Below are 23,517 nucleotides of genomic sequence, written 5' to 3' on the forward strand. Positions count from 1 at the left end.
GACTTCCGTCTTACGCAAACAGGAAGAGGAATCGACAGACAACAAGCTGGTAGCAAGCTTTGTTATTTTTAGACGAGGAGTGATCGTATCACGATTTAAGCCGGAGCGAGGATCGATTCGCGCGATTAAACTGGCTCGCGAGAGGCCGGATACCGATCGATTGCTCGATTGTTATTCAACGTGCACGATCGCCACACGGTGGAACGAGTAAGAAAAATACTAACTGGACATGACGATTGCCTTTCCACCAGCTTAAACTTCTGTTGTAAAAATTTGCTATTGATTTTCACTCGTGTGAGGAAAGTGCAGCACATTTGGAACACAGAGTTTCTAAAAAATTATTAGCAAAATTATTTAATTTGTGGCACAGTGATTAATAGGGACGAATGACTCGTTAAACAATGAAATTTATGAAAGTTTATCAAATTTTAATTATTATTTTTACCTAAAAATATATAGCTTCAAAGGATTTTAACAGGCAAAGATTAATTAATGATATATATATATATATATCACATGTGCATTGTCATTTATAAATTTGTTTGAAACTTTATCGACACAGTCGCATTTCGTTACAATGCTACTTCAAACTGTTATTCAATTAAGTCACACGTGATATTAGATCCGTAAAAATAACTTTTACGAGCGTTCAATTACTTTCAATTCTTGTGTCACCTACATCCAGTGCTATATCAGACATGTAAAATTTGTTCGAAACTCGATCAGTATACTCGTAACATCCTTATCTCGTCCCGATTCTACCGAAATGTCCTGTGGCGCGATATTAATAAACAAATTAAATTAAATATCGATAGATACATAAAAGAAAGTATTTTAACGAGTATTCAAATACTTTCACAAGCACACAAGTGTACCTAAATACGTGGTGGTGTCAGGTCGTTTAGAGAACAAGTACACGCGATGAAAAAGGAGCGTACGGTGAAAAAAAAAGAGCGTGGGCAGGAATTCCTCGGTCGCGTTTCCAAAGGATCGCGAACGCTTGTTGCACAACTAACGCACACGATCGGCCAATAGAGAAAAGCCTCTCTGCGGTTGCAGTCCGCGGAGAGTACTCGAGCTCTCTCGAGCTCCCTCAAGGTGGTCTCGTCTAAATATAGCCGAGTGGAGCCCAGAATAACAGCACGTCGCGAGCCAGCAATGACCAAAGCCCAGCTCGTTCACGAAGCCAACCAACGGAGCCAACCAGCCAGGATAACCGACCAGGTTGCTCAGTTTTGTCTACCGGCCCTTCGGCCTCGTTTCTCTCGCTATCCTCCAGAAGACAAAAAGGGAGAGAGAGAAAGAGAAGGGTAGGGACCATCACAACCACCCTTAAGGAGTTACGGTTTTAGTTTTCATTTTTTAATATTTTTTTATTAATATACTTCCGATTGTTTTTGCACAGTCGTTGAAAATATTGTCTTCTGAAAGGACATTCCAAAAATCGTTGGTCGTTTATGTGCATTTTAAAATTTAAAATAACGAAACCTAAATAGTAATTTGCTTTATCTATTATTGTGTGCAATGTAGCACACACTCTGCTTTTGCATCCTTCCGATTCCTCGGATAACAAATGCATAGAAACTCGGGGTCGAATAATAAAGATCTTATTTCAAATTATTCTTCAATAAGAAAAAAGTTATGAAACACTAATGTGACCTAACGCTTTAAAACAATATGTAAGATACTTTTCTATGATTCTTTCACATTAGTGCAGAATCACGCATACTCTTTGTTTATTCTGGTCCCATTGGTTCTCTAAGGAGAATAAGGGTCTGGTTCTCCGTTCTAAGTCAGACCAGTTTCGTCTACTGGATATTCAGTCATCGACTAGGTTTTATGTAAAATCTGGAAGACACGATTGTTGCATGGAAATCTTCTTTAGGTTATTTCCACTGAGATTACGTATTGACTCGTTGGTATTATTTCTCAAGTTTTTTTGAATATTATTATTCCATTTGGTTGGATACAAGAAGGTCAATTACATTTAAAAGTGAAATATTTTTTATATATACATATGTGAGGATATTACGAGACTGTTTGCAACATTAAAAAATTTCGTAGTTCTTTTCAATAGTTTCATTAACACTCCGTTGAGTGCATCCAACAGTATATGTTACTTAATGTACAAATACATTTAATGTAGTTCAACTTAAAGTTATGTAAATTAACTGAAAGAAGCAGAATATTTACATTGCTAATTATTATAAAACAATGTTACACAATGGACAATATCAATAAATAATAATCAATAAATAACATGATATTTTCGCAAACAACAATTTTTACAACATATTTAAATAAATTTAACATGAACAACTTCAACGCTCTTATAATCTTGGCTGATAATTCTTGACTAATTAATATCTCAAAGACGTCAACGTTTAAAATGACGTCTTTGTATGTCAGAAGGTTAATTATGAATAGACCAAGGATTTTTATGCATATTCATATTTTTAAGAATATGATTAGGAAGATAGAATCTCGATGAAAAATTGTTTTATATATTAAATGTTATAGGCGTCGCTATACTTTGGAGATTTTATATATGTATCTTGTGTCTAATGATTACAACAACAATTGCTAATTTTGAAATATCGTGTTAATTTTAAACAAAAATGTTTTTTCGGTTGATAAGATTATAATATTGAAGATATTGATATTCATTTGTAAACTGCATTACTATTTAAAGTATGTTAATGATTAAAACGACACAGGATTTGTCTATCGGATCGTAAAATCCTCAATTGAATTAGTTATTGAATCGATATTTTCCGATGATAATGTACGTTTCAATGATTATAAATGTGAATGAACGTGATCGAGAATTGATGATTATCACTATCAATCAACACAAAGATTAGACTTGTGGTCAATCGTAGGATCAGTAATCGATCGAATTCGTCAGAATTGAATCGACGTTCTCCAAACTTTTGAACGATACTTTCAGCGATATGAATATTAATCACGTAGGTGAAGCTGCGAAGTTTACAATTAGATAGAAACATACATCCGCGGAGATGAAACAACGCGAGGATTAGTTTGATAGACCGTAAGATCGTCGATTAAATTGCTCACGATTGAATCGACATCCCCTAATTCCCCCAAGGTCAAGATTATGCACTCAACGGAGGCAACGTGCTTCCTTTTAATCAGCAATACAATACTCGCCACGACGAACAATCATAATTTCGTCATTCTGATGCGGCTCGACCAACATCCTCCCGTCGTAGCCGAATCAATTTCGCTGTTTTTCTTTTTCTTTTTTTCTTTTTCCAATGTAATAATGATAAATGTCGCTGTCAAACGCGGTGTCAATAGTCAACTTCTTTCTTTCGGCGAATTCACAAACGAGCACCGTGCTTATGAATCGCGACGTGCCCGGTGTTCGGAGGATAGCCACGAGAAGAGGAGTGGAGGAGGAGTTTCTTTTGGCGCCGCCGTTTCTTTTTTTGAGTTTCGTGTTTTCCTCGGCTCCGTCCAATTTAGCGTTTCGAGACGAGATTCCGCGCAAAAAGCGTCGGCCGGCTTTACGATCCTCATGCGGCACCAGCGAACGAGAGAAAAAGGAACGATTCCGGCCAGGTGGGTAAATTGCTGACGATCTCCTTCCTGGAATTGTGGGAGGACAGGCAGAGGACGAGCTCCAATGAGAGAGAAAGATTCCGTGTTCGATTTTGGCGCGTGTGATCGTGCACGTGTATATAGGATTGGTAGGATTCTTGAAACTCTTTCCTTTTTTTTTTAGATACGAAGATGTAGGATGTGAACTTTATTTTGGAATAAGATGGTTGTCTATTTTTAACTCTCATTTGTCATTCATTTTTACGACTCAATTTATTTCTAGTATCACGACGGAAAGATTATTCTCGTGGTAATTACATGAATTATTATTCATAGCGTAACTATTTTTTTGTATTTATCGAGCATTCTAGACAATTTCCAGTCAATTTATGTTGCAGATATATATAATATGTACTCTTAATTATACATTATGTAGCTATTTATAGTACGCATGCATCCGTTTGTAGATTAATGTATAAAATTACAAGTTCTGTTAAATAATGTATAAAATTACAAGTTCTGATGTCATACTATGATAATCGTAAAACTCAACTCACATACTTAACAGATGAACACAAATACGTGGAATTAAAAGTTATAAATCACATTCTACTATAATTACAGTTGAATCGTTCAATGTATTATAATAACATCATGCTGCGATAAAATTGAAAATTACCATAACATTATAAGGGACCACTAATGAATCAAAAAAAAAAAATGCTTCCCAATGTCGTTAGCTTCCATTTACCAGATAACTCGTAAAAACAACGGTTAGCGAGCAGAATTAAAAATTGCAAATCAATGTCGTACTATTTCAATTTCAGTCTTCAATTATTTTTTATCATTCAATTATATTATGTTATAATAATATCAATATCGTATTTCATATTCAATATTATCAACTGACGAATTACTCAATCATTTGATCATTCGATGTTCATTACACGATGACATACATCTTTTAAAAACATTTTTATTGTTCTGATAAAAATAAGAATCACATCGTAACATCACAGACAAAGAACCATTAACAAACCAGAAGAGAAACATCGTTGCCCCACCAACGATCATTTTTCGTTGACAACTCTCCCCGCAATAACACAGTGAAGTTTGACCGCTCCCCGTAACCACAAATCCCATAGCCGGAGCGCCGTAACAAAGGAGAAATGGCGATGGAGTTTTGCGGCGGTGGCCAGACGATCGCGACTCGTTCAATGTACGAATTTCGTTGTCTTTTCTGGTTGTCAGCAGAGAGAAGCCTGCCCGGCTATTAAATTCGCGGGGCGAATATAACGCACAGGACAGAATTATTCAGTTCGCTAGCAGATCGTAAATAAATTGCAGACAGGTCTTTTGATGCTGTATCCACATTGCTGTTTGCAAACATAATTCGTGAACTGTGTTTCCTGCTGCAATGAACTGATTAGCGAACATCAAAGGCCATCTGCTCGGCCGTAACTGTTTGCGATCCACCAGTAAATTGTTCGCCAGCTCCGATATGAATACGATGCTGCTCGGTTCGCGAATTGCTTGCAAACAGTCTGTTCAGTGTGAATCCAGCATGATGTACCGGGCATTGTTCACTGTTCGTAAGCTGTGGTCCGGACCCAACGGACGAGAGAAGAAGCAAGAAGCGAGAGGAGGAAAAAAAGAAAGAGAGCGAGAGAGAAGCGAAAGAGAAACGGAGTGAAAGAAGAAGAGCAAGGAGGTGGAAAAAACAACGGAAAGTGGATCGTGGCCTGGCGGTGGTCGCCACGGTTAAAGTAGAACTGACCCCCAGTTGTCACGTTTAATTTATATGTTAATGAGCGCATGTCACATTTCAACGGTACGGAGCAGCCGCCCCGTGCACTTCACTCCATTCGCGAGCACCGCGAGAGAAGAGAGAAGAGAAGTTGTGCCCCGTTCATTCCACTCTCTTTCTATGCCCTCCTTCGTGCCGCCTGTCACAGGTTTATATTTAACCGCGCGCCACACACCATGGCACCCGACGCAGCCCACTTTGCCGCGTTACTCTCCTGCCTTCTTTCTCTTTCTCTTTCTCTCGATTCGATCTCTTTCCATCTCTCTCCTCCTCCACCTACTCCTGCTTCCCATACTCTACACCCTTTCTCGATTTCTCTCCTCTTTGCTTCCGTTCTTTTTTCCCTCATCTTTTGCTTCCTCTTTTGTTTCGTTGGTCTTTCAATTTTCCAGCTTTCGCCAGAAGCTTCTTTTGTTGATCTTTCAATTTCCTAGAAGCTTCGTTTGCTAGAAGTTTCCTTTTGCTCTTCCTCTTTTCTCTAATCTCGTTTCTTTTTTTTTTTTTTTTTTTCGTTGGTCTTTTAATTTCGTGGCTTTCCCTCCCTCGTTCGTTGTTTTCGCGTACTGATTTTTTTTTTTCTCATGATGACTTTGCTGTCGCAGACTTTGTCATCTTATTTGACTGTCTTCGAGTCAATATAGATAATTTTAAAACGTGTGTGTTTAAGATACATAGTGAATGGAGTTCGTTTGTGTTAGTCATTCATGGAAATTAATGGAACATTAATGGATGAGAAAGAGTTGTAGTAGCATAGATATGATATTTGAGAGAAGTCAACTTTATCCCCTATAATCATTGAAATTAATTATGTTATTTGTATCCAAGAAACAACATATATTTTTAATATCATTGTAACAATATAAAGTATTAAATGGCACAGTGAATGCTTAAATTATTGCTATACTGCGGATTTTCGTATAAATCTGCAGATGCAAAAATATATACAACATAAACAATATAGAAACACTTATTTTAATAAGTAATATGTAAGTATGTGCGCATGCTCAATTTTCCAATGCAGTATCTTTTTATTAGATTCTACATATCATTTTCAATTATTCTAACAAACGGTACGAAACTTTATTGGTACGCGAATGTTATCATAAATACAGTCTGCAAATATTTCTCGCAACCATTACATATCATGCTAAAATAACTGAGATCGTAAAATTTGTCACAGTCAATTAATTAACCACACTTTCATACACAATTCTATCTTTCCACAAGCATAAACTCGAAACCGAGTATGTTTGCGCAGTATTTCACTTATTCAAACCTACACTCGCATTAACGCGTTGACTGGTATGATGGTTATTGGTGACCAGTATTTCTATTTGAATATTGTAAATGATCATGTTATAATTCTGAATATTTAAATTTAAATAAAATGAATATCATTAGTAAAAAGATCTTAAATAACACAAATAACTGAAGAATACTATAAAATTAAAAATGTGTTTCCATTGTGGTGTAGTGTTGTAGAAATTAAATATTCCAAGTTCTCCAGTTGCGAAGCTTATTATAGCAAAAGTTATTTTTAATCCAGCAATATTTTGCTAATTTTAATCTAGTAATCTTAATTGCGATAAATGATATTCTTTTGATTATATTACTTTTTAGCCTGAAAATTTTACAAAATTATTGTAAAGTTGAAGAACTACAGTAGATTCATAGTATATTATAAAAATTCAGTATTTTATCTCATAAAAACCGTGTCTGTATTACAGAAATGCTCGGACTACAAAGCATCGAAGGTGAACACGTTCGCGAGGACCGAGCCACCGGACACGCAGGTGACGAAGTCGGTGATCGCGTTGTTGCTGCATTATGGCTGGAACAAATTCACCATCATCACGGAGAGCGCTTGGTCGACGGTGGCCAGGTCATTGGAGGAACAGGCCACCAAGAATAATCTCACCGTGAACCATTACAAGACCGTGGAAGATCGGCACACGTGCTGCGAGGAGAGGCTGCCCTGCTGTCAAGTCAGCGTATGGTTTCAACTCATACAGGAGACCAAAAATATGACTAGAAGTCAGTTGAAGTTTCACTCTACGTTCGATATTTAATTGTCAACGCAAGCCAAATTGATCAACTCTTTCGATTCTTTAAACTTGAATCGTTTCACCAATCAACTCCTTTTGTTCATTTCTTAATTTCATCGAGCAAGTACAGAATTAACATTCAATTTCGAAGATGCGAATGACTTGACTCACTTTCACAAGTCTAGGAAAATGACATTTCTTGAAATAAATTTTGCAACAAGCGTTTGTATTGCCATTTTTTTTTTTTTGTGTGTGTTTTTCAATTTACGCAGTTGATCGACGTTCTTTTTATTAATTCCTTTGTTACATCGCACAAGCGAAATTAATATTCAATTTTCGAAAAACAAATGACGTACTTCTCTAAATCAATTCATAGAAAAAAATGACACAGGCAATAGTAAAGTCTGAGATAAATTTTAAACAACTGTTTAGAATATCGTCATTTTTCTATGCATTTCAATTTATGCGGTTGATTAACGTAATTTCTTTATTTCATCGCATATGTAGTAAGTACAGAATTAATATTCAATCTCATAATTTTATTCGCAGGAAGAAAATAATAGTAGATGTAATAATAGTAGATTTTAAGATAAATATCAATTTATGGAGTTGATCAATATCGCTTCTGAACGACTAATTTCTGAGGGTACGATCGAAACGACGTCTCCATCCCTTTTCTCTGTTCGTTTATTAGCTTTCGAGAGCCTCTCATTACTCGTTTCCGTTTCTGTTTGTCTTCGAACCGTCGTGGTCTTCGTTTTTCGAAACTGTTTTAGCGGCTTGTAACGCGCGAGTCTCGCCTCTTCTCGGTTCGAAATAGAGAGCCGTTCCGTGGAACGATTTCATCGGTTGTTGAATCGTGCCGGTTCGTGCGAGATTTTAGTGTCCCAGATACTGGAATTGACCCTGTCAACGAAAGAATACAAATTGATCTTTAACACGTTCTGACGAAGTCCAGTAGCGCGAATTGGCCAGAAGACGTCGGGAATAAACTTGAGATCATTTTTCTTTTATTTTGTTTTTACGTCTTTGGAAGTAGAATAGTTTACAAAGCGGAGAATTTCGAGAATTTGTAATACGGCTTGATGATTATTCAGTGACCCGTTAAGGATCATAAGCAACAATAACACATCATAGATTCCGAACATAAAACATGATAATTAAAAGTTATTTAATCTAATTTATGGAATTTCCACAATATTGAAAAATCGTATTTAATAATATAGATCGATTGGAGAGGATTAGAAATAAAACGTTGCAAAATTTACAACTTCTCTGAAAACTTTCACATTCTCTTCTAAACAGATTGATAGTTTGCCTAGATCTTTATAAAATTTCTCGGTGAAAAAAAAAAAAAGATATTTAATGCAATAACTGTGAGAATTACAAAACTAAGATTGTAAAGATTGTTTGAATTTGAAATTATAGAAATGCTTGAAAAATAATTTTAATAATATTAATTAAACGTTTCAACTTCAAGTAATGGAAAACCGAAAAAAGGAATGAAGAAATTACACTGTGGTAAACAATAAAAGATAAAAAAACTGCAGTTTAAAATATAATTTTAAAAAATCCGATAACGATAGTTGATTCGGTAGAGCACGATGAAACGAAAGATCTAATGGAAGTCAATAAGAAATCTAATTAACAGAATTAACAGAAACCTTATAGAAACAAGAAATTTCATTCGATTTCTTTTGTTCAGTGTCTTTCGAGCACTTTCTTTTTTCGAGCGAATGTATTTTTATCCATTTCCTGCGTGGAAACTAGCGCACGGTGTTGAGATCTATTCTACGATCTCGCTGATAATTGCGCGGCGAACAGTCGTTTCCCTCCGGTAGGAAAATGAAGCGTGAAAATCAGTTCCGTTCTGGAAATCGGTCGTTCGTCGTCGATGGAGCGTTCCATTGAAGGCGGCAGCTTGTCTAACAGAAGGCGTAAATTTTGTCGACAGTTTACATATTCCTGGGAACGGCGATGTCGCTGATAGATATGATGAACTCGATGCAGAATCAACGGCTGCTGGACAACGGCGAGTACATGGTGATACACGTGGACATGATGACATACTCACCGCGCGAGGCGCAAAAGTACTTATGGAGTAAGTAGCAACGTTATCGCTAAATGCGGATATTTATGCAAATTCCGACTTCGTTTGAAGAAATGGTATCTGAAACTTGTAGAAAGAGATTTATTGCTGTTGTCAAATATTGCAAGTAGTCGATTTTTGTATGTTTACAAGAGAAATTTAAGTCTGTAAAAATATATAGAATATATGAAATATACAAAAATATATAGGACAAATTGAGTAAAATAAATATACAGCGTATGTACAATTTATAATACCTATACTACGTATTATTTTTTTATTAATGTACGAAATATATAAAAAATGTGTAAAATTATAATATGCAAAGATATAATGACATGCAAAATATATAAATATTCAAAATAAAGTAATCATTATAGTATATATTTATATCTGTGAAACAGATATCTATTTAGGTTTTTAATCATCTTTTTTATTATCTTCGTATATGCAAATTGCATAAATATCCGCAGTCTAAATATAGCGAACAGTTATCTGTATATATCTCATGTGTACCTATTTCCGTCATGTTACATTTCTGTGCATGAATGCATAAACATCCGGAGTCTAATCATCACGACTCTCTTGAACAACAATTGATATATAATGAACAATAATTAATTAATACAAATTACATATTTTTCGTGTAGTTCTACGCTTTTTTTGTATAAGTACCAAAGAATATTTTAAAAATATTTCAACTATACAACCTATCTATAATATTTGTATAGATAAAGAATAAATTACATTGCATTGTATTAATAAAAACATAAACTCTTCAATAGGTAGTGTTTGATAAAACAATTTATCAACACGGTTAATTTGCTATTGCCAAAAATTCCTCCAATAGTGTTAGTAGAATTGTGCAAGAGAATCCACGAAAGGGCCGATCCATAGACGAAACGAGTCGTGAAATTCGATTGACCCGGTTCTTCGGTTTCCTTGGGGGTCCTCCGTTGTTCCTTAACGAAACGTACCGCGTTCCTCGTTACCTCATCATTTCCGTATCTAATCCGAGATTAACTGAACGTCATGGGTCAGGCATGGCTCGCTCGTGACCCGGTTTCCAGCACGTGATCCGATTTTAATGGACGTTCCTCTAGAGTCCGTCGGTCCCGTGTTGTTGCCCTGCTCTCGAAATCAGATATTTCCGTTTCCCCCGCGTACGAAACAGGCGTAACAACACCGCTTCTTTCTGGCCTCTTGCAGAACCGGAACACTTCGACAATCTGCGAAATTGCCTGGAGCCGAAAGACTTCCTCAAGAGGGCACGATCTTTGATGGTGGTGGTATCAACGCCACCCACGCAGAATTACGAGGAGTTCACTAAGAAAGTCAGGGAGTACAGCAGCAAGGAACCATTTAACTTTATCATCCCTGAATTGCTGAGAAAGTACGAAAAGGTAGCTGTCCTCAGATATTGTACAATGCTCTTTGCGAAATACACGTATATGCATAGGACTCTATGAATAGAATATAAGTTTCTTTTCTAATTATTAGATATTATAACTAACGTTTTCTGCATCTGTGCTTAAAAAGTCTTAAGATATTTTTTGCTCTTAACCCATGATTGGTATTATTGATTGGTCATTGATTTGAATTTTGAAAGTTGGTCGATTTCCAAGTTTTAATTATAAGACTAAAGTGTTTTAGATTAAAAAGAAATAGGGAATGTTTTAAGATCAAGTAAGATTAAGGATTAAAATTTTTAAATGGTATATGCAATGGTATAATACAATTATTTATTAACAATTTAGAAGTTTTTTTCTTTATAAAGCATTGTTTAACTTTTTTTTGAGAGTTAATGTGTATATCTTTACAGATTATGCGCATTCTGTACTTATTTGCACTGCATGAGAATTCGCTGTCATAATATCTCTAATTACTTAAATTATCATTAGCCATTCATTGTTGTAATGCCGCGTTTGATGCGAGATAGATTTTATAATGTCAATAATAATTAATGTGCTAATTACAATGAATTAAAACTAAACTTCATTAAAATACAATCTATCTTTGTTTAATGCGAGATATTAATTATTATTATCATCGTGAAATATTACACATAATTTATATCCAGTCTGAAGAATTAAAGTTCAAATTAGAGCTGAAATCAGACTTTGTTAAAAATACAATTAACAATTTAACAAATTGCCTTTGTTGAATCGCAACCATACCAAAACGTGAAATCGCAACTGTACCACGCGTATAGCTCGATATTACAGATTATAGGGTAGAAGAAGTTCAATTTTGTCCATCAAACGATCGAATAATTTTCTCGTTTCAGTATGTGTCGATTCACGCCGCGTATCTTTACGATTCGGTGAAACTGTACGCGAAAGCTTTAGACCAGCTTCTGAGGGATCAACCAGAGCATACGCTCGAGGAGATTGCCAGTAATGGCACCCAGATCATCGAGACGATTATCAGAAATCACACGTATCAAAGTAAGTATACGTGTAATTTGTATCACGAATTGCTGAGACGAGACATGAAGTGGCTCGATCTCTCGATAAAACAACATCTGATTAAAACGAGTAAATGTGATCGATATTTGCATTGTTTGTACGGATTCCTTGTACAATTGCAAAGACATTAGAAACACTTCAAGATTGTAGATCTTAAGATCATTTTCAAGCATGATTATTTACTAAAAAAAATTTTACGGAAGCAGAATTATAATTATATTTATGAAAGTAATTTACACCAATTTCTCGCGTCATTGTAAGATATTGGAAACTCTTTGCGACTAGAGAATATAAGATCGTTACAATGAAATATTTAAAAACATCAGTTTAGATCGTGATATCATTCGCAGAAAAAGAATTCCACAAGAGAAATTACGATTTCGTGTATTTGCGATATAATAGGTGTCAGCGGCGCGACGATCAAATTCGACAAGTTCGGTGACTCAGAGGGGAACTTCTCGGTGCTGGCCCTGAAGAAGGATCCGTTCCGTTTCAACAACTTCTCCTGCGACTTTCAAATGAAGCCTGTAGGCCAATTTCAACAGGGTGAAACTCTAGTGAGTGAGTTGTTTACAGCATTCGTGCAGCTCATTTCCATTCACATGTGCTCTCGTGATAATACTTCTACGATCGTTACGATTAATCGACAAAAATTAGAAGATGGATTCAAATTATCGAAATATCAAGGGTACCGATCGTGTACAGGTGTACAGGCCATCGGAGGCGATGGATTGGCCGGGTAAGAATAAACCGGAAGCGGAACCAGGATGCGGTTTCCTCAACGAACACTGTCCCAAAGACGACACGCACCTGCGGAGCATCGTGGCTGCTGGAGTGCTGGCCGTTTTATTATTCTGCGCCGCGGTGATCACTATGAGCATATATCGAAGGTGGAAGATAGAACAGGAAATCGAGGGATTGCTGTGGAAGATCGATCCGAGCGAGATACACGGCTATCCCCATCTTGACAACATGATGTCCTCCCCTAGTAAGGTGAGACATAGCATTTACAATTTGCCATTCTCTGATTTACTTATTAATATATTTCTTATTAATACCGCTTTCATTATTCAAACATTATTTAATTTCTTTATTGACAGAATGGTAAAAAAATTAATACCTATAATAAAAATATAAATAATTAAATTTGCAGATTCCTTTATTTTACTGGCAGTTTAAATTTTTATTCAATTGCATATAAGATTCAAGATACAAATCTCAAGAGTCTGCATTTGTGGAAAATTGGAAAATACTAAAACGTATACAGTTCTTGTAGCATTTTGTCAAAAATATATGTTATGTGTTAGAAAAGTAGATGTTACAGAGTTTCACTTCTGTATCTATCTGTATACTCCAAAATAGTATAATGTTTTATAAGAAAAATATATCGAATTGACACAAGAGTACCGTAAACATTAACATTTACACGAAACTTGTATCACGTACATGCAAGTACCAAACAAAGATCTAATGAGATTTCAAAGATAAATATGAAGAAAAAGATTAAACTCAATATAATTGTTGTTTTGTACAGAATGATTTATGCAACTGTCACATGTCATATCATTTTCTTGTTGAAATTAGGGAAAAAATATTGGAGGACAGAAATAAATGATTCGAGGTCTTATAAATATTCATGATCCGTACGTCTTCGACATATGCAATAACGCATATGCATCCTGCAGTTGCACTATTTTTTTTAAATCGAAAACTTCTTCTTTCTTTGCATGCATCGAATCTCCTCATCATTCTAATATTCTTCAAATATTTCTCTAACCGTTGCATTATCTTCGTGTTCTACAAATATCGAAATCCAATATCTTATTAACTCTTGATTTTGATTATAAGCATTATAATATCGTAGTGTTAAAATTCTGTCGTTATATAAGAAATATTCTCTCTGTTATATAATAATATTTTCTAAATATTTTTCAAACTGTCGCACTATCTTCGTATCGAACTTGTCGTTGCAGTTAAGCTTAGTTAGTGCAATGTCCTACGAGTCAAGATGCGGGGGCCAGGTGTTCGCGCAAACCGGGCATTACCATGGTGTGGTGGTGAGGATAAAGGAGCTGAAGTTCTCAAAGAAGAAGGACATATCCAGGGACGTGATGAAAGAGATGCGTATCCTTCGCGAGATCAGGCACGGTAACCTAAACTCTTTCATCGGGGCGTGCGTCGAGCCAATGAGGATATTGTTAATTACGGACTATTGCGCCAAAGGAAGTCTTTATGTACGTCACCTTAATACACGAATGAACGTGGTAATCTGGCCTGCTGGTGTTTTCAACGAATGATTGCATTGCACGCCTGTTTCAGGATATTATCGAGAACGAAGATATCAAGTTAGACGATATGTTCATCGCGTCATTAGTTCACGATCTCATTAAGGTAAGTCTCTACACACAGTTCGAGCTGGAAATCGTAAATACATGTGTATGTGTATCCCGATTGCTCAAGAATTGTAAAAACATTTTCACTTCGTTGCAGGGTATGCTGTACATTCATGAGTCATCTGTGCTAGTCTGTCATGGTAATCTGAAGTCCTCCAATTGCGTGGTGACCTCGCGATGGGTACTCCAAGTCTCCGATTTTGGCCTGCACGATATGCGACACTGCGCCGAATCCGACAGCATTGGTGAACATCAGTATTATCGAAGTATGAAGAAAACAGAACAGTATTAATATACATTGCATATAATAGAGAATGTTATGCGCAAGTTTACGATTTTCGGGACTTCCAATTTTTGAAAGTTATTTAATTTTAGAAATAACTCTTTCCATTTGGGAATTATAGTCACGTTTTTTCATGAATGCAATAATGTTTATACTAGCACAAGCTGTTGAAGAAAATGAGCAATACAACTAGCATAGGATTAACGCGCGCTACTTTATAAAAATTAGCAATGAGATGGCACACAATATTGCGATCACTAGTCCTTCAATTGATATTTCTGACTCAATTTGTAATTTAAATATTCGTTTTACACAGACCTATTCTGGAAAGCACCTGAGCTATTAAGGAATCCCAATGCTCCAATCAAAGGGACCCAAGAAGGCGATATTTACTCGTTCGCAATCATATTGTTCGAGATGATCGGACGAAAGGGGCCATACGGTGGCGTGAATTTAGAACCCAAAGGTAAATATATCCGTGTATAGTAATTGATGATCCTTAAAACATTGGCGATTGTCATTCGTTAATCGGCATTTGCCAAAAGGTAAAGCTGCAGAAATATAAATATGAACGTTAACAAATTGACAGAAATCATAGACCGAGTGAAAAGATTCCCAGAAGATGGTGAACCGCCGTTTAGGCCTAACATAGATATACTGTCCGAGTCTGAAGCGGACTGTGCTGAGTATATAGTTAGTACGATTACGGACTGTTGGGCGGAAAGTCCAGAACTTAGACCTGACTTCAAAATGATACGGACGCGATTAAAGAAAATGAAAGCGGGTAGGCATCGCAATATCATGGATCAAATGATGGACATGATGGAGAAGTATGCGAACAACCTCGAAGATCTAGTCAGTGAACGTACACGCCTTCTTTTCGAGGAGAAGCAAAAAACCGAGGATCTACTTCATAGAATGTTGCCTGAGTGAGTTTGAATATAGAAATTCTTCCATTATTAATATATAAATACATCTAACTTTCTTTAACTATTACTTTAATATAAAGTATATAACTTCTTGTTGCGGATTACAAAATGGATCTAATATCTGATCTGTGTAGTCGGCCATGCGAGATTTAAAAAGAAAAGAAACTTTACAGTGCATATTGTGATATCATTATCCGTTTCTTACAGACCCGTAGCAAATTGCTTGACGAATGGAATCGGTGTGGAACCTGAAGCTTTTGACTTGGTTACTATATACTTCAGCGATATCGTTGGCTTCACTGCAATGTCAGCAGAAAGCACACCTTTCCAGGTATATTTTTCGCAGACGAATCATCGAGGAAACAAGATACACAACTTCTTGCAGTTCTTAATCTTAATTCTTTCGCCTTTTAGGTTGTAAACTTCTTGAACGACTTGTACACTTTGTTTGACCGTATAATCAAAGGATACGATGTATATAAAGTAGAAACGATCGGCGATGCCTACATGGTGGTAAGGAAATCTCTTTCCAAATTTGATATACAACTATTCATTCATTTATATACTAAATATTCTTATAGTCGAACACATAATTCTATGACATATTATTTTTACCAGGTTTCTGGTTTACCAATAAAGAATGGAAACAGACATGCTGGAGAAATTGCATCAATGTCTCTAGAACTACTTAATGAAGTGAAAAATCATACTATAGCTCATAGGCCTCAGGACACACTTAAATTGCGCATTGGAATTCATACGGGTATTGTGCATTGAAAAAAGAATATCAAACTTAACAAAAAAACGAATAAAAATTATACATGAAAAATATTACAGGACCTGTGGTGGCAGGTGTTGTTGGTTTAACGATGCCTAGATATTGCTTGTTCGGAGATACCGTGAATACAGCCTCACGTATGGAATCAAACGGCGAACCATTGCGTATTCACATAAGTGAGCAGTGTAGAGATGCTTTGGATAAGGTCGGTGGCTACGTCATTGAAGAACGTGGATTAGTTCACATGAAAGGAAAAGGAGAGGTGAAAACTTATTGGCTCACCGGAGCCACTGAGAAAGCTATTCAAAAACGAGAGGTTTGTATAAAAAGTGTGATGGTATTACCATAGACGGATTTATTTAATCTTTATTTCTGTGTTACTAGGTTGACGTTGGTGATCTTCCACCATTATTTTGTAGACCAAGGAGAAGTCCGAAATTAAATTCAGATTCTCGTCAAGCTTCGTTATTAGCTGGTCTAGGAGCAGGTAGTCGCAGACAGTCGAGTGTTCCAAGACCGACACCGGATGATACTTCGTCTCAGTACGGAGGATCCAGTCCAGTACCTAAATCACTTAATTCTCGGAAGATAGAACGGTCTCCTTTGTATTTGACCGATAGCGTATCAAAGATAACGCTGGTGGACAATGTCGTGTTGCAAGAAGACGGTAAAACTCGAGCGGCTAACATTAAAATGGCACTCGACGATTTCTTTATCGACACGAGGCCGAAATTTAGGAAAAATGCTAGAGTTCTGTCAACGATTGCCTCGTCGTCCTCCACAAGCGATTATCCGTTCCAGACAATAATACGGGAATCACGTTCGTTAGATCCTTTCCCGTTGGAGCTCTATAGCAAGAGGTTCGAATCGCCGAATTTCTCTTGGAAGGAGCCAAAGAAAAGCTTTCGATCGCTAGAAAACTGTGAAAAGTGCACGAGGACTAACTCGAAGACGAATATTTCTGAGAAAGTGTTGAATAATAATTATCCGAATGGTAATGTAATAATAGTGCCCCATACTGACGAGTCGCCGAACGAAGCAGAGACACCATTACTAGGAGATGAGAGCGGCTGTATGGGAGAAATCATGCCTGTTAAACGTTGGCGTTCTCTCGATCAAGTGGTATCCGTTCCTAGTACAGACAGTGTGCCCGACAAAAAATCGTCCGCAAGAAATTCGATCAGAAGCTGGCTGGTTAATCTATTTAGCGGCAATGGATTACGAAACAGCGATGTTTCGTTAAGAAGAGGTGTAATAACAGGTTACGATATGCAATCGGAACGGGAAAGTATAGTTTGATATAAAAATCAATCTTGTAAACAGAAGAAAGACAGAAGGAATTCAATCTTCTACTATAAAACGTATGAGTGCAGAAAATTATTAGATTTATGAATCATAAGCATGATGTATTGTTGCCATCTTTTTTAGCGTATAAATATGTGGAATGTATGGGTATAAAAGTTACCGATCGTGTATATTTTTAATACCTATATTTTATGACTTGTATTAAACTACGCTTTATATTGGCGGCACATGTTTTTTTTTTTTTTTTTACATAGTGCGAGATTTATCTGTTAAAATTTTTAATCCGAAAATATAATAAAACTAGAATGACTTTTATAAAAATAATTCTAACCAAAGTATATACAAATACAGAAATCACGTAAGAGAGTTTATCTCAAGGTGTAGCACAAACGATTCTGGTTTTAATACAAAAAAAAAAAAAAGAAAAATATGCATAGTTGCAAGTATACATTTACGCAAGTTCGAATACACTCGTTTAAAACATATGTATGTATGTATATATGTGTATGTATGTACAATTTCGATACTTGTTCACTGAAGGAAAGCAAATTATCCGTATGGCTGTGAAAAGTGAACTAGATTGTACCTAAGGTGCTTAGTAATATATCATCTTGTCAAATGTATATAAGTGAATAATAATATATAGATGTAAAGATAAAATGTAAATTAAAAGAAATATTATCTTCTGTAAGAGCTGATTAAAGATTCATCTTTTGAAATGTTGTATAATTCGATTTTTTAATAGAAAAAGGTACATTCTCTTCCTTTCTAATATATTTACTTTTCAAGTAAATAACTAAACAATATAAACATATCGTACATATTTAATTATACTATGTTATTTACAAATATACTAAAAAAATATTTTATTCATGACCTGATAAAAACTTTGACATGAAATCCTTTGGCTTTGGTTCTTCAGTTTCTTTCCAATAACGCAACAATGTTGCAGCTGGTTTCCATTGAGCACAAACCTCCTGAAGTTCCATTTGCCCCTATTATAACATACTTATTAATATATCTATTATGTACATAAAATAAATAAGAAAATATTATTCTTACCTTAACAAGTAACATGTCAATTACTCTTAAATCACGTACATTAGCATGACGATAAAATTCTTCCCTTAACTTTTGCTGACACTCCTCCTTTGTTACTGGGATAATATAATTAGCTTCTATAAAATAAATTAATTATATATAAGTACATAGGTTTCATAATTTTGTAATGGGAGCAACAGATGGAAAATTTTCATCAAATTATAAATCATTTAATTCTAAGTTACTTTTAACAAAATTGAAATAGACTAGAGAAAAAATTAATATAACTTAAAATTAATATAAAAAAATATTGCAATTTGGTAGACGTTGAGGTTAGGTAATAAGATCTAAATGATTTTAGCAAGTAATAATGATTGGAATACTTACTAATAAATGGAATTTGACGATACCATGTTTTATATAATGTTATTACTTTCCTATGAGCTTCTATGTGAGTCAGTGATAAAATTGGTTTTACTTGTTTTAAACCTGATGTTACAGGAGTAGCCATTTTCACAGTTCACATATATACTTTGTACCATATTACCTATGTGCATAATACCAACTTTTTCAATTATGTGAAGATATAAGAATATTTAAAAACATATTTAAAATTAAAATAAAATACGACATTGAATATATAGTGTTCTTTCTTATTACGAGTAATTCGTTTTTATATACTTTTACGTGAATCAGTATATATTTATTATTATTTCACTATAAATCATTAAACACAAATTGTATTGTACAAAAACACAAGGATCACACATATATTATATATTGTTAAAAACAATAAACTTTAGTTGAGAAACATTTTTCAAATGACACATGAAAATCACATTTATATACATGTTTGTGACACTGATATTAGTTAGGTTTACATGAAACAAAAACCATAACCGGTGAAAGGTGTTAATCTCTTCTTCGTATTACCCGTGATAAATATTGTGTTTAGTCTTATAATCTTAGTTTCTCTGTATTTAGTACAGTCTTTTGTAAGAAATCATTCCTAGTTTTAAAACATAATCAGTATTAAAATTTAAATAAAATAATTAGTGTTGTCTTTCTTTCTTTTTTTAATAGTAATTTGTTATAATAGAATATGGTAGTTAGACAGTATCAGGAAGAAATAAAATATTTAGAAAAGATAACTGAAACATGTTGGAGAATAAAAAAAGGTTTCCAACCTAATATGAAGGTAATCATTTATGATATAATTTTGCTGATGTATAATAATGATGTATATAATGATATATATTTTTATGTATATTAAGTACTTTTTAATTCACAGGTTGAAGGTGTTTTTTACGTAAATAATAGTTTGGAACGTTTAATGTTTGATGAATTAAAAAATTCATGCAGACCAGGAGCAGTGGGTGGCTTTCTCCCTGGTATGAAACAAATTGCCAATGTTGCTGCTCTTCCTGGAATCGTTTGGAGGTCTGTCGGATTGCCTGATGTACATTCTGGATATGGTTTTGCGATTGGTAATATGGCAGCATTTGATATGAATGATCCAAAATCTATAGTATCACCTGGTGGAGTAGGATTTGATATAAATTGCGGAGTACGTTTATTAAGAACTAATCTGTTTGAGGAAGATGTTTTACCTGTGAAGGTATCATTTTTTATAAATTGTAGTTTAATAAAATTATATCATAAGAATGAAAATAAATCAGTGTAATTTTCCAGGAGCAACTTGCCCAGAGCATGTTTGATCATATTCCTGTTGGTGTTGGTTCAAAAGGAATTATACCTATGAATGCAAGGGATTTAGAAGAAGCCTTGGAAATGGGAATGGATTGGTCTCTAAGAGAAGGTATACATATATTTTTGACTAAATTACATTTCACTGTCACTATAATTACATTACATATTTATCTTTAAATTTCCTACAGGTTACATCTGGGCAGAAGATAAGGAACATTGTGAGGAGTACGGTAGAATGCTTAATGCAGATTCTTCTAAAGTGTCAACGAGAGCTAAAAAACGTGGACTTCCGCAGGTGAAATATTAAGAGTTTGTTTTTATCACGGACATACATATATTAGTGAATTTTTTACCATTTAATCTAATTGTCTTACAGTTAGGAACATTAGGTGCTGGAAACCACTATGCAGAGATTCAAGTAGTAGATGAAATTTATGACAAATGGGCAGCATGTAAAATGGGTATTGAAGAGAAGGGTCAAATTTGTGTGATGATTCATTCTGGCAGCAGAGGATTTGGACATCAAGTTGCAACCGGTAATATTTACACAATAAACTCGTTTTCAAAAAGCAAATCTACATAAAATTTTTTTACTCTATAGATGCCCTTGTACAAATGGAGAAAGCTATGAAACGAGATAATATTGAAACTAACGATAGGCAGTTAGCTTGTGCTCATATAAAATCTCAAGAAGGTCAAGATTATTTAAAAGCTATGGCTGCCGCCGCGAATTTTGCATGGGTTAATAGAAGCTCTATGACATTCCTCAGTCGACAAGCATTTGCCAAACAATTTCAACAGTCTCCCGATGATTTAGATATGCATGTTATATACGATGTTTCTCATAATATTGCAAAAATAGAGGAACATATGGTCGAAGGAAAACAGAAAACCCTTCTAGTACATAGAAAGGTAACGAATATAAATAATAATTATATTTAAGAACATTTATATAATTGTATTTTTTATAGGGATCTACAAGAGCCTTTCCACCTCATCATCCTTTAATTCCTGTAGATTATCAATTAACAGGTCAACCTGTTTTAATTGGTGGTACTATGGGAACTTGTAGTTATGTTCTTACCGGAACTGAACAGGCCATGAAAGAAACATTTGGATCCACGTGTCATGGGGCAGTAAGTATTTCTGAATGTTTTTTTATTTATAAATATATCTAATGTTATCTAAATTAAATATAATTTCTTTCAGGGTCGAGCTTTATCCAGAGCTAAGTCACGTAGAAATTTAGATTACACTGATGTATTAGAGAAATTAGAACGACAAGGAATCTCGATTAGAGTCGCTTCACCTAAATTAGTTATGGAAGAAGCACCAGAGTCTTACAAAAATGTAACAGATGTCGTAAATACATGTCATGCTGCAGGCATTTCTCGGAAATGTATAAAATTAAGGCCAATCGCAGTTATCAAAGGATAATTGTTCATGCTATAGACGCGTTAACCATGTAAGAATTTTGATTTGTCTCTCCCGTTTTTCATGGAAAAATTAAAGTTGCATGATGATTTGAATTATCAATAAATATATGAGAAATGATTCAGTACAACTAAACATACGAAACAATTTAATGTAAATGACTCGATATTACATTTTCAGGATAAATTAAGACTTTGAATAATCATATGTTTTCTATAACTTGTTATAAATAGTCACATTGAATTCTTATTAGCAAATTAAATGTTGATCGAATCTCTGCGTTCGAAGATGATTAGAATTTAATTTAATAATTACAAGATATCTATTAAAAAAAGGTATGATTTAAGCGTAAACATTATGAAATATTATCTGTTAAAATATCGTCCATCTTTTGTAAATTATGTAAATTTTGCGGAAATATATAATTATAAAAGTGTATAACACTTTTAACAATATTTTGATGTGATTCGATACTTTTAGCATGCCTTCTTTTTCATCGATTTTCTCAAACAAATAGGTATTAAGAAATATGGTGTAATAAATGAGATTATTTTAAAAATATTACATTAGCATTTTATTAGATAAAATGTACAGTTACTTACGCACGAAGTAAGAAAGCTATATTAGACTAATTCGTTCGACTTTACACGGGAATTAAATTCGCTGTGTTACGCTTGACAAATCCTCCAGTGACTACAGGAAGAGGAGAGTAAAGTTACAGACAAGAGGATACGACGGAAGACAGAGTTCTATCAAATTGTGTAGATAATGGAAGCAAACCATCACCATAAATAGTAAACGTTTTTCTCTCGTTCTACACGTTCCGTTTCTATCTAACTATTTATATATATTCAGGGTACTCGTATGTATCGGTTGAACGTGTAATACGCTCGGTATGAACCCTCGAGAGGATAGAGTCTAGTCACTGGAGGAGTCGTTAAAAGAAATACATGACCGACCATCAAGAAGAAAAAGAAAAAAGTAATATGGTCTGTACTGCATTTCGTTGAGAATTAAAAAATTACGTTATAAAATAATTATCCTAGAGTAATTACGATAGGTGATAATCAGGAGATGGTTCAGCTACAGATTCGGTAGTGAACAATGGATTTGGGAACTCTGGTGGGTGTGGCAGTGGTCCAGCAGTCTTTGGCTGACGACGATACGCCATTAGCCAGCACGATACAGCAATAGCTACAGCGACTAGTGCCAAGAGTGCTGTAATTACTAGTGCTATCACAAAGCCGACCATAGAAACGCAAATGTCTTCCACTTTCTGAGCTGAAGTAACTGAAACAGGAAAAAGATCATGTTTTAATTGAATGATCAGGGATTAATGGAATAGTGATAGGCAAATTAGAAGTTAATTACTTAAAAATTAATATGAATTATCTGTAAAAATTGAAATTGACTCAGTCTTCGTCAACCTAAAAATTCTTCTTTAATTGAAAACTTACTTTCAGCTGGATCTGCTGTGAACCTTTCTTCTCTCCTCTCCAGAGTGAATATAAGATTCGACTGGATCGTTATTTCTTCTCGAAGTTGCCCTTCGAAGTTGTCCGTGACACTTAAGGACGTATCATTTGTCTCGGAACTCACATCTCGACGGCGACGACCGAAAGCGTTGTATCCTCGACAATTGACCTGGAAGAAACATATCAATACCCAATT

At 34.9% G+C, this 23,517-nt stretch overlaps 4 protein-coding genes across 5 annotated transcripts in view; 2 read left to right on the forward strand and 2 right to left on the reverse strand.

Annotated features, from left to right (window-relative positions):
* Positions 1-18,380, forward strand: part of LOC122536447 (receptor-type guanylate cyclase Gyc76C-like) — a 106,926-nt gene extending 88,546 nt beyond the window's left edge. For both annotated transcript variants that reach the window (XM_043668822.1, XM_043668823.1), the window contains exons 5-20: positions 7,099-7,405; positions 9,371-9,517; positions 10,715-10,908; positions 11,793-11,952; positions 12,376-12,530; positions 12,679-12,966; positions 13,947-14,207; positions 14,293-14,364; positions 14,464-14,632; positions 14,966-15,115; positions 15,239-15,578; positions 15,786-15,909; positions 15,993-16,091; positions 16,197-16,341; positions 16,416-16,672; positions 16,741-18,380. In XM_043668822.1, coding sequence (XP_043524757.1) covers positions 7,099-7,405; positions 9,371-9,517; positions 10,715-10,908; positions 11,793-11,952; positions 12,376-12,530; positions 12,679-12,966; positions 13,947-14,207; positions 14,293-14,364; positions 14,464-14,632; positions 14,966-15,115; positions 15,239-15,578; positions 15,786-15,909; positions 15,993-16,091; positions 16,197-16,341; positions 16,416-16,672; positions 16,741-17,655 — 3,783 coding nt within the window. In that variant the 3' untranslated portion in view covers positions 17,656-18,380. The remainder of the gene's footprint in view (positions 1-7,098; positions 7,406-9,370; positions 9,518-10,714; positions 10,909-11,792; positions 11,953-12,375; positions 12,531-12,678; positions 12,967-13,946; positions 14,208-14,292; positions 14,365-14,463; positions 14,633-14,965; positions 15,116-15,238; positions 15,579-15,785; positions 15,910-15,992; positions 16,092-16,196; positions 16,342-16,415; positions 16,673-16,740) is intronic.
* Positions 18,381-18,470: 90 nt separating this feature from the next.
* Positions 18,471-19,257, reverse strand: LOC122536450 (NADH dehydrogenase [ubiquinone] 1 alpha subcomplex subunit 6). Its single transcript, XM_043668825.1, has 3 exons — positions 19,090-19,257; positions 18,724-18,839; positions 18,471-18,656 (listed from the first exon to the last, which is right to left on the reverse strand). The coding sequence occupies exons 1-3, from the start codon at positions 19,211-19,213 to the stop codon at positions 18,528-18,530; spliced, it is 369 nt and encodes a 122-aa protein (XP_043524760.1). The 5' UTR covers positions 19,214-19,257; the 3' UTR covers positions 18,471-18,527.
* Positions 19,258-19,500: 243 nt separating this feature from the next.
* On the forward strand, positions 19,501-21,852 carry LOC122536448 (RNA-splicing ligase RtcB homolog). Its single transcript, XM_043668824.1, has 8 exons — positions 19,501-19,900; positions 19,994-20,320; positions 20,395-20,521; positions 20,601-20,707; positions 20,789-20,948; positions 21,014-21,324; positions 21,384-21,548; positions 21,622-21,852. The coding sequence occupies exons 1-8, from the start codon at positions 19,805-19,807 to the stop codon at positions 21,847-21,849; spliced, it is 1,521 nt and encodes a 506-aa protein (XP_043524759.1). The 5' UTR covers positions 19,501-19,804; the 3' UTR covers positions 21,850-21,852.
* Positions 21,853-22,396: 544 nt separating this feature from the next.
* Positions 22,397-23,517, reverse strand: part of LOC122536446 — a 117,745-nt gene continuing 116,624 nt past the window's right edge. The window contains exons 139-140 of the mRNA XM_043668821.1: positions 23,304-23,490; positions 22,397-23,136 (exon numbers count right to left, since the gene is read on the reverse strand). Of these exons, the coding sequence (XP_043524756.1) occupies positions 22,898-23,136; positions 23,304-23,490 (426 nt within the window). The 3' untranslated portion in view covers positions 22,397-22,897. The remainder of the gene's footprint in view (positions 23,137-23,303; positions 23,491-23,517) is intronic.

Source organism: Frieseomelitta varia, unplaced genomic scaffold, assembly GCF_011392965.1.
Source record: "Frieseomelitta varia isolate USP_RPSP 00005682 unplaced genomic scaffold, Fvar_1.2 scaffold_835, whole genome shotgun sequence".
In the NCBI taxonomy this organism is placed as follows: domain Eukaryota; kingdom Metazoa; phylum Arthropoda; class Insecta; order Hymenoptera; family Apidae; genus Frieseomelitta; species Frieseomelitta varia.

Bases quoted from the DNA above. Each gene is read 5' to 3' on its own strand.
- LOC122536450 (XM_043668825.1), bottom strand. From the start codon at position 19,213: ATGGCTACTCCTGTAACATCAGGTTTAAAACAAGTAAAACCAATTTTA. The intron at 18,840-19,089 runs GTAAGTATTCCA...TTTATTTTATAG, and splicing joins TCGTCAAATTCCATTTATTA to AAGCTAATTATATTATCCCA. The intron at 18,657-18,723 runs GTAAGAATAATA...ATGTTATAATAG, and splicing joins TTGACATGTTACTTGTTAAG to GGGCAAATGGAACTTCAGGA.
- LOC122536448 (XM_043668824.1), top strand. From the start codon at position 19,805: ATGGTAGTTAGACAGTATCAGGAAGAAATAAAATATTTAGAAAAGATA. The intron at 20,321-20,394 runs GTATCATTTTTT...GTAATTTTCCAG, and splicing joins AAGATGTTTTACCTGTGAAG to GAGCAACTTGCCCAGAGCAT. The intron at 20,522-20,600 runs GTATACATATAT...AATTTCCTACAG, and splicing joins GGATTGGTCTCTAAGAGAAG to GTTACATCTGGGCAGAAGAT.